At 47.0% G+C, this 18,909-nt stretch overlaps 1 protein-coding gene across 1 annotated transcript; it reads left to right on the forward strand.

Moving 5' to 3' along the window:
- The first annotated feature begins 38 nt into the window (after positions 1-38).
- Positions 39-18,693, forward strand: P3H1 (prolyl 3-hydroxylase 1). Its single transcript, XM_004477404.4, has 15 exons — positions 39-576; positions 2,560-2,712; positions 4,957-5,146; positions 5,337-5,468; positions 6,525-6,664; positions 11,259-11,348; positions 11,693-11,745; positions 11,915-12,036; positions 14,095-14,222; positions 14,401-14,496; positions 15,055-15,205; positions 16,932-17,049; positions 17,377-17,452; positions 17,715-17,855; positions 18,192-18,693. Exons 1-15 carry the CDS (start codon positions 79-81, stop codon positions 18,345-18,347), a joined length of 2,244 nt encoding a protein of 747 aa, XP_004477461.1. The 5' UTR covers positions 39-78; the 3' UTR covers positions 18,348-18,693.
- The last annotated feature ends 216 nt before the right edge of the window (positions 18,694-18,909 follow it).

The raw sequence follows: 18,909 nt of genomic DNA on the forward strand, positions 1-18,909 counted from the left end.
CGCTGCCCGGCCCAGAAGGCGGGGTCTCGCTCGGGGGGCGGTGCTCCACTGGGGGCGGGACTCCGGCCTCGTTGGCGGATGACGAGGGGTCCCGTTAGGTTGCCGGAGGCGATGGCGGCAGGCGCGTTGGAGCTGCTGACCGCCTTGCTGGCTGCGGTCGCCGCTGCCTCCCGGGCCGAAGTCGACTCCGAGGCAGGATGGGAGATGGCGACGCCTGATCTGCTCTTCGCCGAGGGGACCGCGGCCTATGCGCGCGGGGACTGGGCGGGTGTGGTACTGAGCATGGAGCGGGCGCTGCGCTCGCGAGCCGCCCTGCGCACCCTCCGCCTGCGCTGCCGCACCCAGTGTGCCGCCGACCTCCCGTGGGAGCTGGACCCCGACTCGCCCGCGAGCCCCGGCCAGGCCTCGGGCGCCGCCGCCCTGCAGGACCTGCGCTTCTTCGGGGGCCTGCTGCGCCGCTCAGCCTGCCTGCGCCGCTGCCTCGGGCCCCCGTCCGCCCACTCGCTCAGCGAGGAGCTGGAGTTCGAGTTCCACAAGCGGAGTCCCTACAACTACCTGCAGGTCGCCTATTTCAAGGTGCAGACCTCCCCGGGACCGGGCGGCTGGGGTCCTTGTGGGGAGAAGCGTATTGCAGGCGAGCCAGGGGTCTCTTGGGGGTCCAAGGAATTGTCTGCGGAGAGAGTAGGTGGCCTCTTGCCCGGGTATCATCCTCTGACTTCTTCCCAGACGCAGAGAGCTGAGACCTTGTCAGGAGACCTGCCTCCCTGGGTTCGCATAGGCATGTGCCAAGTCCAGCCTGAAGTGAAGGCATGGACCCAGAAAAGCGGCCTTTTGTTCTCCAGGAGGACACCTAGAGGAAAGTTTGGGTCGTTCATCCTGATTTCATTGCCAAGTGTTCGAGTGGAAAGCTAGGACCTTTCTACAATATCTTCCTTCCAGTTCGTTTTTCTGAGTCTTTTCCTTCTGCCTGAGTCCAGCAGCTTTCATTTCCTGACGACAGACTGCCACGTAGCCAGCGGGGGCTGCCTGGCCCCTCCCTGTGGGGGACCCTCTGGCTCCCCTGTCAGGCTTTCAAAGAAAATGGGAATTTTCAGAAATGTCAAAGTCCAAGGGTACACATGGATTTGGCGCTCTCCTCGCTCGTGTGATGATGGTCTTGACAGTGATAGCCAACAGTACTGAAGCTGTTCTACATTCTAGGCACTGGTGTACGCACTTTACGATTACTAACTCATTTGTGCTAATCCTGTGAGGTAGATACTATTATTAACCCCATTTTACTGGTGAGGAAACCTAGACACAGAGAGGTTAAATTCTCCCAGATCATACACCTGGTAAATGGTGTATTCTAATACAGAATACAGGTAATAACTTGGCGTGGGGGTGGAGGGACAGGAAGGGCCTGGCTAGAATTTTAAACATATAAAAGAAAGAGCTGTTTTGCACATTTATTATAACCATATTTTAACAGACCTGCAATTCCGCCTATAAAGTGACTTGGAGAATCTTGGAAACCTCAGATTTCCAGCTCTCCACAAGCATTCTGCTTACACAATTCCCTTCCATTTCTCCTAGTTAACTAGGAAGAGACATTGGACTTGAAACCAAAATAATTGGGCTATGTCTTTGGTTATGTCACTTAACAGTGCTTTCTGAAATTCTTTTACAAATATTTAGTGAGTACTACAGTCCAGTTCTCACACAAGAAAATTTAAATGCTTGCCTTCTTATTTTTTGTTTTGTTTTGTTTTGCTGTTAAGAATCACTACTATAAGGGCTATTAAAAGAGTATATACATAAAACTGTGTGAGCACAAAGGAGGTAGACTACAGATTTTTCTCAGAGAAATGAGAAACACTTGAAACAAGAGGTGACATTTGAAACCAGCCCTAAATAATGCCAAGGAGAGAGGAAGGATGGTTATTCCAGATAGAAAGGAAAGGAGGATCAAAGTGTGATGTATTCGGGAAATAAGGCATTTGTAACTGGAGGGTCAGTTTGTGTGTGTGGAGCAGGAGGAGACCCAAAGATGGTGAGATCAGATTGGGCAGAGAACTCTGCAGGCTTCAGGTAGTCATCATCAGAATGTGATTTAAGAACACTAAGTCTGTGGGGAAAGCCCACAGAGGCTAAAGTAGTGGCAGAGCAACTCGATTAGGAGAGGTTTGCAGTTGCCCAGAGAGAGTAGGAAGTTAGGTGCCTTGAGGCTAGGAGACTTAGGAAGGGCTGGGGAACATGGTAGCTGGTGGGGGGAGACAGACAGGGTTGAGGAGGTGGTGGGGAGCAGAGAAAGGTAAGAGCAGTGCTGCTGAGAGAGATGGTAAAGAGGATACATCCATAAAAGGAACAGCTTGAGAGAGTTTCTAATTTTACAGTTAAAGGAATTGAGGTACGGAGATGGGGAATTATGCACTGTAGGGCACACTGAGTAGAAGCCTGGGATTTCCTGTTTACTGCAAGCTGCACATTTGGATGCCATTATTAAGTCTTCTGTTTGACTGAGTCCTCAACAAACCTTCAGTTTGGATGGGAGGATTACAGTGTTGTGTTTCTTCCTAGATAAACAAGTTGGAAAAAGCTGTAGCAGCAGCACACACCTTCTTTGTGGGCAATCCTGAGCACATGGAAATGCGTCAGAACCTAGACTATTACCAAACCATGTCAGGAGTGAAGGAGGCCGACTTCAAGGATCTTGAGGCCAAACCCCATATGGTGAAAAAACTTTATTCCCTTCTCTCTCTTTCTTTATTTTATTTTATTATTTTATTTTTATTTTTTTTATTATTTTGTTTTTTAGGGGCCAGGGATAAAACCCAGAGCCTTGTATATGGAAAGCTGTTGCTCAACCACTGAGCCACATCGGCTTCCCTGAGTTAGTTTTTTCGTTTGTTTTCCTTGTTGTTTGTTTTTGTTTTTTCAGGAGGAACCGGAACTGAACCTGGGACCTCCCGTGTGGGAAGCAGGCACTCAACCACTTGAACCACATCCACTCCCTCTTTGCTTTTTAAAGTGACATTTTTTAGGGTTTTTTTTTCTGATTACAAAAGTAACAAATGTTCATTATACAACATTAGAAAAATGTGGCTAAGTATGATATAGAAAGTAATCATTCATAATGCTGCCACTTTAAGAAAGCTATTAGTGATATTTTGGCCTATTTTTTTTAAGTCTTCCATATCTTTTTTTTTTTAAGCTAATTTGGTATCATAATGTTTATATATTTTTCATCATCCTTTTTGACTTAACATTTCATGAGTCTTTCTCATGTTCAAATTTTCTTGAAATCATGACTTTAATGGTCGTAAGATAGTCTATCTTATTGTATATGCCATATTAATTAAACTATTCATTTTTCTTTGTCAGATAGATGCTCACTTTTTCACTACAGTGAGTGGTGCAGCATTCCTCCAAGTTCTTTTTTTTTTTTTTTAATAATAGAGTGGTATATGGGAACTTCTTTTTTTCCCCCCAACAATTAGCTTTATTTATTTATTTATTTTTATTCCCTGCCCCCCAGATGGCTTCCTTGTCTGTCTACTTGTCTTCTTTTTAGGAGGCACTGACAACCAAACCCGGAACCTCCTATGTGGGAGGTGGGTGCCCAATTGCTTGAGCCCTCTGAGTTCTTACTCTGCTTGTTTAGCCAGAGAGTCTGTATTCCATAAGATATATTTTTTGACATGACATAGCATTTTTATAAAAAGCATATATTCTTTTACATTTTATTTTTTAATTTTTTTTTTAAGATTTAGTTATTTATTTCTCTCCCCTTCCCCCACCCAGTTGTATGCTCTCTGTGTCCATTCGCTGTGTGTTCTTCTGTGACCACTTCTATCCTTATCAGCGGCACCGGGAATCTGTTTCTTTTTTGTTGTGTTATCTTGTTGTGTCAGCTCTCCGTGTGTGCAGCAGCATTCTTGGGCAGGTTGCATTTCCTTTTGCGCTGGGCGGCTCTCCTTATGGGGTACACTCCTTGCGCGTGGGGCTCCCCTACATGGGGGCACCCCTGCGTGGCACGGCACTCACCGCGTGCATCAGTATTGCTCATGGGCCAGCTCCACACAGGTCATGGAGCCCCAGGGTTTGAACCTTGGACCTCCCATGTGGTAGGCGGATGCCCAATCCATTGGGCCAAGTACACTTCCCTCTTTTACATTTTAATAGGTTAGAAATAGGGCTATTAAAGACAAAAAGAATGAAAAAAGAAAAGAAAGAAATAGGGATATTAGAAACAATATCAGAATGACTTTTTTTTTAGAAAGTACTGGGGATTGAACTTGGGACCTCATACATGGGAAGCAGACCCTAACCACTGGGCTACACCCATCCCCCAGAATGACTTTTAAAAGTAGATTGTAGGGGAGTGGATGTAGCTTAAGTGGTTGAGCACCTTCTTCCCATGTATGAGGTCCTGAGTTCAATACCCCGAACCTCCTAAAAATAAAAAAATTTTTTAAAAAGTAGATTATAACCCACAGCCTCTCTAATTTAAAAAAAAAAAAAGTAAATTGTATAAGTCCAGTACATTATACAACGAGAGACTATTTTTTTTAGTGACAAATGAAAATAGTTATTGTCCATAAGAATGGGAGCTATGCCCCACAGATAGCAAAACTGAAGTCTATATTTAGCTGCAGGAGCCCAAGTCACCCCTTTATTACCAGAAAGATCACTGTCATTGCCACAGACCAGATTTTAACATTTAAGAGCTAAATCTTAAGTGTCAAGATTAACTTTGTATTTTGAAAATGTTTAACCCTACAGAAAAGTGTAAGAAAACTACAGTGAATTCCAATACATCTTTCATCTAGGTTGAGAGTTTAGTGAGTTCAGTTGCTGTTCTGTAGCAGCCACCCAGGTCGCCCTTTTCCATGCATAGTGGTGCGCGGGGAGGCGGCTGTGGCAGGGAGAGCGAGTTCATCTAGGCCTGCTTTTGAGTCTCCTTCCTGCCAGTAGCACGAGTTTCGCCTGGGAGTGCGGCTCTACTCCGAGGAACAGCCGCAGGAGGCCGTGCCCCACCTCGAGGCAGCGCTGAAAGAGTACTTCGTGGCCGAGGAGGAGTGCCGCGCCCTCTGCGAAGGGCCCTATGACTACGATGGCTACAACTACCTCGAGTACAACGCCGACCTCATCCAGGCCATCACAGGTGCGCAGCCTCCCTGGGCGCCCAGGTCAACGCCGTGATACAGGCGCAGCGTTCTCTTCAGCCTCGTTCCTGCATTTCTTAAACCTGGGAATCTGACAGAAAATCGCTTCCCCTTGAATTTGTTCATCTGAACCAATATTTGAAACCTGAAGATTGACCTTATGGTTATCCCCTCTCTGGTTCCTTTCAGATCATTACATCCAGGTCCTCAGCTGTAAGCAGAACTGCGTCACCGAGCTTGCTTCCCACCCCAGTAGAGAGAAGCCCTTTGAAGACTTCCTCCCGTCCCATTATAATTACCTGCAGTTTGCCTACTATAACAGTAAGGCCTACTTTCTTCTCTCTCTCCTGCCTTTAACTAAAAAGCTAAAAAGCAAAGGAGGCAGATTTGCAGATGTAGCTCAAGTGGTTGAGTGCCTGCTTCCCACACAGGTGTCCAGGTTGGTTCTCTGGTACCTCCTAAAAACAAACAACAGATGAAAAATCAACTCAAAGGGCCTGTTGTAGCTCAAGCAGTTGAGCGCCAGCTTGCCACATAAGAGGTCTGGGGTTCACTCCCCAGGCTAGTACCTCAAAAACAAAAGAGCAAAGGAGGCAGGGTATGGCTTCTTCAACAGGTTTGATTTCCTTCTCTGGCTATGGGAGAGACCAAGCCAGATGGTCCCTGGGTACTTCATGATGCGCTAGGGGGAGGGAAACTCTAGGACCTCTCTTTGTCTCTCTCTAACCCCTCCTAGCATTTATAATCTTGCATTTGAATGAAAAGTAGTAGCAAAGGTAAGGGTGTAGTACCATTTAAACCAGCTCACAGGATGGTTCCAAACCCTTCTCCCTAGTATAGCACTGATGCACTCAGGGGACCTATCATTATCCAGAAAAGTAAAGAATCAGCAGGTCTTTACTGAGTTCCTACTATATGCTAAACATTACAGCATATTTAAAAGCATATTTATAGTTGAGATGAGGAAAACACTTGAAAACAAGATCTGGTGTGCCAAAAAGGCACTCCACTACTATAATCTCCTCTCCTGAAAATCTACAGGTAAATGGTCAGGAGACAAGGTAGTAGTCTTCAAATTGGTCTGGCGATTGGGAATGTTGAGGCTAAGATATTGAGAGGTGTTTGCGTTATTGGTGAATTTTTGAAGATTTGGGCACACAGGATTCTAATTCTCTTTTGTTTCAATATTAGGCAGCCCTGATGTCACTGAACAGCTTAAAATATGTTTTATATGTATTCTAGAACTTCTCTCACCAAAATCAAGGAGTCATGTTATGTAATAGGTGCTGCCTTGGTATGTCATCATGGCCTTCAAACTTTGCAGAGACTGAATAAAAATTAGACCCTTCTTCTTTGGCTTTTTCTTTCTCTTTGCAGTTGGGAATTACACACAGGCTATTGAATGTGCCAAGACCTATCTCCTCTTCTTCCCCAATGATGAGGTGATGAACCAGAATCTGGCCTATTATACAGCTGTGCTTGGAGAAGAACCAGCCAAGTCCATTGGTCCCCGTGAGGTGAGAGACTTGAATTAGTTGGTGCAGTTGCCAGCTGGGCTCAGACCAGGGGGCAGAAGAGTGGGGTAGAAGAGGTGGAGCCAGTGGTGTTTGGGCAGGTTGGGGGCTGAATGTGAGTGCACTGAAACAGCATCCCTGGAGAGTAAGTGTGAGGAATGCACACGGGAGCCTTAATCAGCATTATTTGGGCCCAGAAATCTGTTCTCCAAGTTGACAAAGGGAGGCAGCACTGCAAAGCTGGCACGCTCTTTCCCCCCCTTGGTACCCCCTACTTTGGCAGTTGGTACCATATGGCCAAGAGCTATCATTTTTACTTCATGCTAGTTTTTTTCCCCCTCACTAACCTGTTTTCTGTCTCCTTTTTTTCCTCATCCCTTCTTCTTTCTGCCATTTGTTTCTTTTTCTTCCTCTTTCAGCAGTATTCCCATCTCCAAAACAAGGAAAAAGTCCTTATCATACAAAGGCTAGAATGAAATGCACCAGTGATTATTTCTAGGTGGTGGGATTACAAGTGATTTTTGTATTTTGCTCACATTTTCTAAATTTCCTGCAGTGAATGAGTATTATTTTTGTAATTAAAAACACAGAAACTCTTCTGTTTTTAACTTAATGAAATTTGATACCATGAACCTTCATATATGTTTGTGTGCTTTGCACAAACCCTAGACACTCTGCTTCGTGAGACCAGAACAATGAGGTGGATTTGAAATCATTAGCCTGGACTCCTGCACTTACTGATGGTATAGGCTTACACACCCTGCATCACCTCTCTGAGTCTCAGTTTTCCCTTCTATAAAATGGGATAATGCTTTTTGCACTGTTCTTCAACACAGGATTAGTGCAAGGGTCTAATGAGAGAGAGATTGTAAATGTACCCTGTAAACCAACAGGCATTGTTTAGATGTGCAGAAAGTGTTGGGATGGATGTGTAGTATCATGGAGGTCTGGTCTTCCTGACAGTACACAAGTACAGCTGGCAAGTTTCCTCATCTCCAACCTCCTGAATGGGGAGTGGCTAGTTGCCGTGAGCCTTGCTTTCACCTGTGTCCTCCTGACCTCTCCCAAATCCATTCTATATTCTGTATAAACATAGCTATAACTGTGGTCTAGATTTTCATTTTGTCAGAGAGGAAATGGTAAATAGCTACCATTACTCTAGAGGCCATTCATTTGGTTATTTAACATATATTGTACAAAGGTCAGTGGTAAGAAAACAGGCACATTTGTGTTCGTGGGTGGGACTGCAAATTGGACCTTTTGTTTAACCCAGCAATTCCATTGCCAGAGATTAATTGCACAGACATTCTTGTCCAAGGATGCAAAGGTAACTGTACAAGGATATTCATTGGCACATTCTTTTTAAAAGGATTAAAAAAAAATGGGAACAAGTTAAATGCCATCAACTTGGGGACTGGTTAAATAAATTATGGTACATTCATTCAGTAACATACCAGACATCTGTTATCTTGCATGAGATACTACTTTGCACCAGTATGAAAAGGTTTCCATAATTTTAGGTAAAGGAAGAGAAAGACACAAGATACAGAACTGTAATTACCTTATGTCCTAGTTTTGTTTTCTTTAAATACACATAAAAGCTCTAACATTTTTTTGGACAGACTAGTAAGAAACTGTTAATAGGGGTCCCCTAAGGGCCAGGTTCAAGGGTGGGGAGGGAGACTTGAACTGTTCCATAAATGACTATGTATACTCTGTGGATTTGTTTTAGACATATGTACTTATTTTTATGTCTTTTTGAATGCCATTTAACACATACTTTAGGGCACTGGTGATACAGACAAGAGGATATGATTTTGCCCTTGGACTCACCAGTCTAGTCGAAAAAAAAAGGAATGTAAACCAAAATTATAGTATATTGCAGTGAATTTAACTGTAGAGGCTTGTGCAAGTTATAATGGAAGCATGGAGGAGACGTCAGCAACTGGCAAGTCAGGGAAGGCTTTGTAAGAGCAGAGTTTAAGTTCAGTCTTTAAAGCCTTCGAGGGTGAATGAAATGAGGAACTCAGGTTTTGCAGACAGAGAGCAGGGTGTACAAATAGTCCTAGACAATTTCCTGTATAGATGGACTATGACATGGAGTAGTGACAGGAGATGAGACCTGAGAGGGCCAGATTTTGAAGGGTCTTGAACGTGAAGCTAAGGAGGCTTTTGAACTCTTTTCCATAGGGTGGGCACTGGTGAGCCTTCAAAGGATTTTTTATTTATTTTATTGTCTTTTTTAAAAAAAAGATAAATAGATCACAAAACATTACATTAAAAAACATAAGAGGTTCCCATATACCCCACTCCCCACCCCACCCCCACGTTCCTCCCACCTCAACATCCCCTTTCATGAGTAAGGCACATGCATTGCATTTGGTGAATGCACCCTGGAGCACTGCCACACCACATGGACCACAGTTCACACTCTTCCCCAGTCCGTCCAGTGGGTTATGGCAGGATATATAATGTTCTGCATCTGTCCCTGCAGTATCATTCAGGACAACTCCAAGTGCCAAAAATGCCCCATAAGCAGTGGCACGACAAGGTAGAATGGTGGTTGGCTCAGAACAGGAAGGCGCTAGAGGCCAGAGATGAGTTAGAGACCACTGGGGTGGCGTGGAGGAGAGCTGCCGAGGCCTGCGCAGGCGGCAGCACTGAAGGTGGGTACTGATTAGGTAGAGGTGGGAGGTAGAGGTAGCAGAATGCGGAGGTGTTCCACTCTTCTTCCTCTCCATATCCAACTAGGTGCCAAGTCCCCAGCTTGGGAGACGGCATGGATGGTGCTGTCCACCTAGTGCAGGAACACAGAGGTGAGGCAGGATGGCCTTCTGCCCTGTCTGTGTCCCACCCCAGGGTGGTTACTGTTCCCTCTGTTCATTGGGAGAAACAGGTAGTTGATGTTGGCAGTAAGACTTCCCATTCTTGTTGTTGAGGAGCTTACTAAGTTGTTAGAAACAACATCCTTTACGTTTCATAGTTTACAAAATTCATTCATAGCCTTTATCTCATTTCATTCTCATAACAACCTGGTGAGGTGGGGTCATATCCTGCTCTGAGGACAAAGAACCTTCCTTTCTTGCTCTGGAATTCTGAGCATCTCTAATAGAATACTCAGGGGGGGGGGGGCTCCTTTCTTGTAGTTTTCCTGATGGGCCACTAGATAGTGACTGCCTGGATTTAAGATGCTACTGCTCCCCATCTCTGTGTCTTGGTTGGTTAATACATGTTTTTTTTCTCTCTGTGGTCACATTTGTGAGTTTAGGGGAGAGAGTGAATATAAGCCCATGTTGTCGATCTACCATTTTTAACCAGAACTCCCTTTCTGGAAAAAAGGTAACTCACATTCACTTTGTAATTGTCCCAGGCCAGGCACTGTGCTAGGTGGCTTATATCCATCATCACCTTAATCATCACAGCCGCCTTCAAGGCATCAGTGTTCTCCCCATGTTGGAGATGACAGTTTGGCTCAGAGAGATAAAGTAACTTTCCCAATGGCTGTGTTTGGCCAGTGGTAACCAGAATCTCTTTGTTTCCCTACTTTGTCCCTGGCACCACCCCCGACACATAGTTGATACTCAAATACTTATCAAATGAATAAATTACAATAAGTGGAATTTGCTTCCTAGCAACTTCATAGAGTTGTCAAGAGGATTAAATGAGATAACAGCCTAGCTTGGTGTCTAACACTTGGTGAAGGGAGCCAGTAATTAAATTACTTAGGAGGAAGTTGCCATCTTCCTTTGGGATAAATATAGTAGATGATAAGGAACTTATTGACTCCTTTAATATTTTCCTCCTTGAACTGCCCTCATCTTTTATTTCAACTGACTATGTCTTCTTTTTTCTTCCTTCCCTCTTTTGCTGCTTGGAGCCTAGCAGGGTACATTGTGAAAGCACCTGATGGGCATGGCACCTAGGGAAAGAGGTGACCTAGAAGCTACTCAGTTTCCCTGCCCTGGGTAAGCCCTACTAGCAAGCACACGTGGGAAGGGCCAGACCCAGCCACCCTAACTGCAGCTGCCTGCCCCACAGAGGATGCGGTGCCATCAGAGTCTGACGGGAGGCAGGAGATGAAGCAGAAAGCACATGGGCTTTAGAATTGGAAAGATCTGGGTTTGAATCTAGGTCCTTGCTCTACCATTTCCTGTAGTGTTGCCTGAAGCAGGTTGCATCCCCATCCCCACCCCCACCCCCACAGCTCCATGTCTTCATGTGTGAAACTAGGATAGCAGCAACCTCTAAAGGTAGATGTAAAGATTGAATGGCTAGCATGTGAGTTGCCTAACACCTAGGTCCCTCCTTCCTGAGTACTGGAGATTGACCTGGGGGTGGAGGTGGGAGTGGGGTTTCCCTTCAAGGGAGTCCTGGTTATGTACCCTCAAAAGTACTGCTCATCCTGGGAAAGAGCCAGAGGAGCCCTTGAGCACAGAAGTGAAACATTTGTCCCAAACCAGGAACCAGGCATAACAGTGATAGAGGGAGCGGCAAGCTCAGGTCCCCCAGGGAGCAAGAGCCTAGCATGCTGGGGAAGGGCTGAGGGTTAAAGGACAGGGCTGAGTTCTAGGAGGGTCCTTCCACTTGGTTTCTTCAGCGTGCCCAGGAGTACCGACAGCGAAGCCTGCTGGAGAAAGAACTGCTTTTCTTCGCTTATGACGTTTTTGGAATTCCTTTTGTTGATCCGGTGAGCCAGTGTAGGGGCTGGGGGGTGGGGGTGGGAACAGAGAGCAAGAGAGGGGTAAGGAGGGGGGTGAGTGGCACTCTGTATAACTCTGGGGAGAAAACTCTTTGGGGGTTAAGCTAACTTGGGATCTATGGAACCCATGGTTGAGAGACAGAGAGAAATATAAAAGGGGGTTTCTGGGCAGCTGGAAGTGACTTAGGTTTAGAGAGCTCCTTCTTTATCTCCCAGAAGGAGACAATGCAATAAAGGTAGATTTCTCCTATAGGCCCTATTTTATGCATCAAGACCTGGAAGATTAAGGAGATCACCTTATATTGTTAAATTTTCCCCCGACTTACTTTTAGGATTCATGGACTCCAGAGGATGTGATTCCCAAGAGACTGCAAGAGAAACAGAAGTGAGGGCCTTGAAGAAACTGCATGATGGTCTGATGAAGCACTTGAGGGTTTCCTGAGCACAGGCAGATGTCAACTCCAGGAAGGGGTGGGCAGGTCCAGTCTGGGAAGTTAGGGAGGGAGCCCAGGGCTGGACCTGGAATACAGTCCTCAGAGTGACTGTGCTCACAGGTCAGAGCGGGAAACGGCTGTGCGCATTTCCCAGGAGATTGGAAATCTGATGAAGGAAATTGAGACACTTGTGGAAGAGAAGACCAAGGAGTCTGTGGATGTGAGCGTGCTAGTTCGGGAAGGTGAGAGAACTGGGTGCTCAGGGTGTGGCTGTCTTGGAAACTGGGCAAGACCTGCTGCCATTAGCCAGACAGCTTCCCCAGCAGTGACAGGCTCAGCATGGACCAGCCTCAGGATAGAGCCGTATGTGGGTTGGGTTTGAAACTTGCCTCTGTGGCCTTCCTAGCTCACCAACAGCGCTTTCACCTGGAAAGAGCTCTGCAAATTGGCCTTTGGTAAAGAAATAAGATTTCTATACAAATTTAGTTCAATTTAGTATTTATAGGACATGTTCAAAACTCATCCTGTTTCCCACTCCCAAACTGTTTTCTCCCAATTTCCGTCATTTGTCCTGTTACCAAGACTTGAAACCTTTGAGTCGTCTTTAGCTCCTCTTCCCTTCATGCTTGGAAGAAGGCCTTCATTAGGAAGGCCTCCCAATTACGTCTCTCTACCCAACTCTTTTCTTTTTCCATTGCCACCTGTATTCATCCAATCTGCCCTTGCCCCTTCCCACACCTGGTTACTAGACCTTTCCAAAAAACAAGGACTCTGACCCCATCCTCCCCACCTACCCCTTTAACCATAGGTTCTACTCTTTGCCTGTTCATACTTGTTCTTCACCCAAACTGGACTGCTCCTTGTTCCTTGACCCTGCTTTCTGCTCACAACTCTTTTCTTCATTCTTGTTTCTCCTAATTCACTTCCCATTGAAGACATCTCAGATATATCCCACAAAGTCTCTCTTAATCTCCCAGTTGAGTGGGATCCCTTACCTTTTTCTTTTGAACGTCTAAGGTACTTTGTACTTTCTTGGGGCACTTAATGGTCTGCACTGTGCTGGTTATGTATGTAATTGTTGGAGAACCAGTGCTATCTTGAAATATTAATTCCTTGCATTGTCTAGCACAGTGCTTTAGACATACTAAGGCTCCCGTAGATATTTGGAGTTGAACTGAGTCTCTCTTATATGCCCAGCACAGAGAGACACCTTGAGAAGTATAAGAGAGAAATATGGGTCTGTGCCCCACGGTTGCTTAAATTAACAGTGGCTAATTTAATAAGATTAGCGTGTGAAAAGAATTTGCCCAACATTTCCTTGTTTTCAGAGAGTTTTCATGCCATTATTTCTCTTGATTCTCATAACTACATGGGAAGTAGATTGGGCATAGTATGAGCCTCATTTTAAATAAATGCTGTTGCTGCTATAATTATAGCAACATTTTTTGGAGCATTTACTGTGTGCTAAATACTAGTGTGCTAAGATTTTAAAGTGTTTTATTCTCTTTTTAAATAGCTATACACAATTTTTCACTGTGGTAATTTGACATTAAGCTGTACCACTCAGTGGCATTAAGTACATTTACAATGTTGTGCTAACATCAAACCATCCATTACCAAAACTTTTTAATGACACAAAACAGAACTCTTTACCTGTTAAGCAAAACACTACCCATTTCCCCTCCCGCAGCCCCTGGTAACCTCTAATCCTGTAATATACTTTCTTTCCTCGCCCCCCTCCTTTTTTTAGAGAAGTTGTAGATTTACAGAAAGATCATGCACAAAATACAGAGTTCCTGTATATCCGCCCCCATTTTTAGCATCTTGCATTAGTGTGACACTTTTTTTACAACTGATGAAAGAATATTATTATAATGTACTTATAGCTGTAGTCCATAGTTTACGTTAGGGTTCACTGTTTTATGTTGTTCAGTTCTATGGTTTTAGTTTTCTGGGGTTTTTTTAGAATTTTGTTCTAGCAAATTTCCCCCTTTTAACCACATGCAAGCATCAAACCATTTCTTTTCTTTTTTGGAGCTCATGTTTCCTCCTCAGTATGAAGGCCCAAGAATCAGCAGCTAGTTGGCAGCGGAGTTAGGACTAGGACCTGAATCTCCTGTCTTTTGGCTCCAAGTGCTTTCCTCTGGACCACCCTACCTTTGGGAGTGACTGAGCAAGAGATTTCTCTGGTGATCAGGAAACAAGTGGAATTTCTATTCCTTACGGGGAGGCATTATCCCAGGATAGCCTCTGGACAGAGCTGCTGCCTCATTTGGCCTGGTCTTGTCATTGCTTTGCAGGTGGCCCTCTGCTCTATGAAGGAATCAGTCTCACCATGAACTCCAAACTCTTGAATGGCTCCCAGCGGGTGGTGATGGATGGCGTAATCTCTGAAGATGAGTGTCGGGAGCTGCAGAGACTGACCAACGTAAGGGAAACCCAGCAGCTGTTCCTTTTCCCCTCAGGTCCACCTGAGGTGCACCTTCCCCCACTAAGTGCCTCTTGGGTGTTGAGCATTTGCCTGTCCTCTGCTGCCAGCACTTTTCCACCCCTTATTGGGCCCTCAGCTGCCCTGACTAACTTCACCTTGTTTGGGGGCCTTATAGGCAGCAGCCACTGCAGGAGATGGCTACCGGGGCCATACGTCCCCTCATACGCCCAACGAAAAGTTCTATGGCGTCACTGTCTTCAAAGCCCTCAAGGTAGGATCAACACTGGGCATCCTAGAATGTGGTGCAGGGGGAAATCTGCCTTCCCCCAGGGTGGGGGGTAGGGTGGGAAATGAAGCTCAAGCTTTAGGGAGGGTTTAGATGGTGGCAGAAGAGGTGAAATGTATATCTGCCTGTTGGCATTCCAGTACCATGGAAAGTGGATAAATTATGTTGAGTGAGTTTAACTTTTGAATCATGGCTGTTAGACCGGGTGTAATAAAAAGAGTTGGAGTGAGACAAGATTGATAGCCAAAGTTATGAGAGTGATTTCTGGAGAATGGGCTGATTTCAGAGGGTTATAATTTTGAGCAGACTGCACAAATTATTCATGAAAAAAAAAGTATGAAGAAAAATAGTAATAATTTTTTAAAAATTAGCTAGAAAAAAAGAAAACAAAAAAAATACAATAAGTATGAAGGAGACGGAAAGGAGTAATATGGTAGGGGTGTTGTGTGTGGGAAGCAGAGAGACTACACGCTCAGTGGGAGGACGAGCAGTGGGGCCTGGGGTGCCTCGGAGGGCTCTACTGACCACTGGTCTCCTTGGCAGCTGGGACAGGAAGGGAAAGTTCCTCTGCAGAGTGCCCACCTGTACTACAATGTGACCGAGAAGATGCGGCGCGTCATGGAGTCCTACTTCCGTCTGGACACACCCCTCTACTTCTCCTACTCCCACCTCGTATGCCGCACTGCAATCGAAGGTGGGCCACTTTCACCCCTTCAGCCCCAGCCAAGCACATGCTGTGCACTGGGCACTGTGCTAGATGCCACAGATGTAGACAAGACTGGGTATGGCCCCTTTCATCCCAGTTGGGGAGCCAAACGTAAATGAAAAATAACTGGCAACCCCATGGAAGTGCATTAGTAGTGCAAAGGAAGTTATAGTCTCCCTGGGGAATCAGGAAATCTTCCAAGAGGAGGTGATGGAAGTTTGGCAGTATGAATAGGAGTTTGAGGAATACCCATTAGGGTGATGGAGGACAATCAAGCCAACAAGAACAGTACGTACAAAGGCATGGAGGCATTGAACCATGTGGTCGTTGGGGGAGCTCTAAGGAGGTTGCCATTTCTTGGGAGTAAGATTAAAGGGGGAGGAGTGGAAGATAAGGTTGGCAAGATCCTCAGAAGCCAAATTATGGAGAACTACATTAAAAAGTTTATCCTTTTTCTTGTAGGCCAGTGGTTCTCAACCATGGTATCGAAAATACTGATCTCTTTAGATAAGTTATGAGCTGTGTTGCAAGTTCTCTGCTGCTAATGTTAAATACCAGAATTAGTGAGAGATCTGCTTATTTTACAAGGCAGAGCAAATCTGAAGTTATTCCTCTATGGCCCTCCCTTTCTCTCATTCCCTTTTGGCTTCCTGAAAAGGGGTGCGGTACGGCCAGTGCTCTTGGAGTTCCACGGGATCCATGGCCAGATGGGGTGTCCCAGAGCCCTGAGGGCCCCCAGCATTGATAGATGGCAGAGATCAGAGGGATTCCTGTCCCTTAGAATGCTTCTCTCAAAATCTGGGCACCCCAGAGGGATGTGCCGGACACTGGGCTGTCACATGTCCCAGGTTGTGAAAGACTGGCATAGGCAGAGGGAAGCCAGGAAGAGTTGTCAAGAAGTGTAAGACTTGATGAGGCCTTAGTTTTTGAAAGGTTACTTTCCTGCTGTAGAGAGCTTAGAAAGCGTGGATCAAATGAGCAGGAAGGGCCAGCTAGCAATGACCTGGGGGAAAGAGAAGGGAAGATGTGGGAGATATGGAAGGTGGCGTGGACAGGGCTTGGTGAGTGGCTGGACTACTGGGGACAGATAAGGGGGCATCCACCATGGCTCGAGAGAACAGGACGACAGTGGTGCCGCTGGCCAGCAGAGGCAATGCAGGTTTGCATTGGGGAAAAGAGGCGCTCAGTTTTGTGATTGTGGTCTGCCTGGATTTCTCAGTACATCCTGCCTGTTCCCATTCATGACCTTCTTCCTGATCCCAGAAGCCCGTCAACCAGCCCCCTACTGAAGTTAACTCCTTACCAGTGCTGCCCAGTGAGTCTCTGTTCCCTCTCTGCCATCCTCTCTTTGCCTCCTACTGGTGGACTGACTCACTCCATTCTGCACCCTGCCTCCTTATTTTCACCTCCTTGGGCCTTCCTGTTTTGTAAATTCTAGCAAGAAAAGTAGGACTGTGCCACTCAGCCTAGGCTCTGCCCTTGGTTAGAGCCTCACAGTGCTGCTTGCTCTTGCCAGGAACCATCCCAAGAAGTCTTCAGACCTTTCCTAGCCTTTAGGCTTATGGCTTAGCCAGAGACCACCTCCCTGGTTTGGTAGACATTTCCATAGATCCAAGCCCATCTGGGGGAAGCACACCCTCCCCTCGTGCCAACAGGAGGGCTGCGATGCCTCCTGAGCTGCCCCAGCACTAACATGGCGTTACCTTGGCCCCAGAGGCACAGGCGGAGAGGAAGGACACTAGCCACCCCGTCCACGTGGACAACTGCATCCTGAATGCCGAGGCCCTCATGTGCATCAAGGAGCCCCCTGCCTACACCTTCCGGGACTACAGGTGCCAGCTCTCCCCCCGTGTGCCACACTGGCTAGGAGACAGACCGCGAGGGAATCAATACCATATTGAATGATAAGTACAGTAGTAAAGGTGTAGACTTGGTGCAGGGATGCCCCAGAGAAGGGCTTGGTGGGTTCTCTGGAGCACGGGTGGAAGAAGGGATGGGAAGCTTGCGAGGGAGTTATGTTTGTGCCACTTGAAAAAGGTTCTTGAACCGTTTAAAAGGATGCTCCATTGAGGGCTCTGAAGACAAAAGCCCTGAGCTGTGCGTTGTCAGGGGAGTGGAAGGAAGACAGCCCATGGTGAGATGCTTTCTACCTTTCCCAGTGCCATCCTTTACCTAAATGGGGACTTTGACGGAGGAAACTTTTATTTCACTGAACTGGATGCCAAGACCGTGACAGTGAGTATTCCCTTGTCCTAATCCCTGGAGACGAAAGCCCTGTTTTCTGGAATTGATGTCCAAGTGCAGTGGGTAGACTGGCCAATTGGACTTCCTGGTGGCCAGCCCTCCTCCTCCCCAAACCAGGATGCTTTGAGATGTGCCGGTCGCTCCTCTGGCCAGTTTCCCTTTCTCTTTGGCTCTGGTCTTTGGGATGCCAAGCAGAAGAGCTCATCTCTTCTCAGGGCTTTGCCCCGTGTACCCCTCTTGTTTGTGTCCCCAGGCGGAGGTGGAGCCCCAGTGTGGAAGGGCCGTGGGATTCTCTTCAGGCACTGAAAACCCACACGGAGTGAAGGCTGTCACCAGGGGCCAGCGCTGTGCCATCGCCCTGTGGTTCACCTTGGACCCTCGACACAGTGAGCGGGTGAGAGCACCTGGTGCTGCTGTGATCTGTTTCCTTCCTTCCCCAAATCCCGTTGCCAGTGGCTTGGACATGAAGGGCCTGGTGGACGTGTGGGAGTCCAGAGGCTCCTTGCTCCAACCCTGCATCCCCTTGAGCATGTCGCCACTTCCTAGGCCTTCCTCCTGACCTGCCAACAGGGCTCCAGGTGGGGTGCGGGCGGAGGCGAGGTGGGGAGCGATCCTGGGTTCTTGGTTCCCTCCTTGGGACCCACCTTTCCTAGTCTCTGGGAAGTAGCCCCCGAAAGCCTGAGAATGCCTGGCCTAGGGGCCTCACTGATAGCTGGGTCTGCCCTTGCAGGACAGGGTGCAGGCAGACGACCTGGTGAAGATGCTCTTTAGCCCAGAAGAGATGGACCTTCCCCAGGAGCAGCCCCCAGAAGCCCAGCAGGGCCCCCCCAAACCTGCAGAAGAATCTCTCTCAGGCAGCGAGTCGAAGCACAAGGATGAGCTATGACCGTGTCCAGGCCACATGTGGGTGGGTGATGAGACCCACATGAGGTACTCTGTCCTGCAGCCAGGACTGGCCCACCTTCGGGACCACGGATCAGTGGGTGACTTAGGTTTGCAGCCCAGCAGAGGGGACTGTGCTCACAGCGAGCTGCCCACATGGTGCTACTGCTCTTGGAGTGGACATGGCAGGACGGCCTTCACCTTTCTAGACCTGGCTGAAGGCTCAGGACACAGGCCCAGAGCCACCCTGTAGGGGACCACACAGGCAGCCGCGGGACAGCAGTGCAGTATTTAAGTGTCTTGTGTGGACAACCAAAGAATAAATGATTTGTGTGTGTGTGTGTTTTTAACTTGGTAGTTTGCTCGGAGAGTGGGAAAATGCCCATTCTGCCCCGAGGTCTCACTTGATACAAATCACCCTAGACTGGAGGGCGTAACAGGGTGTGGTGTGAGCAGGCCTTACTGTGCAGCTGTAGGCCACACACTTAGCCTCGGGGACCTCAGGGTTGTCATCTGTAGAATGGGGATCATAATCCTTGCAGTTGGGTAACCCAGATGCAATATTG

Source organism: Dasypus novemcinctus, chromosome 9, assembly GCF_030445035.2.
Source record: "Dasypus novemcinctus isolate mDasNov1 chromosome 9, mDasNov1.1.hap2, whole genome shotgun sequence".
Taxonomy (NCBI): domain Eukaryota; kingdom Metazoa; phylum Chordata; class Mammalia; order Cingulata; family Dasypodidae; genus Dasypus; species Dasypus novemcinctus.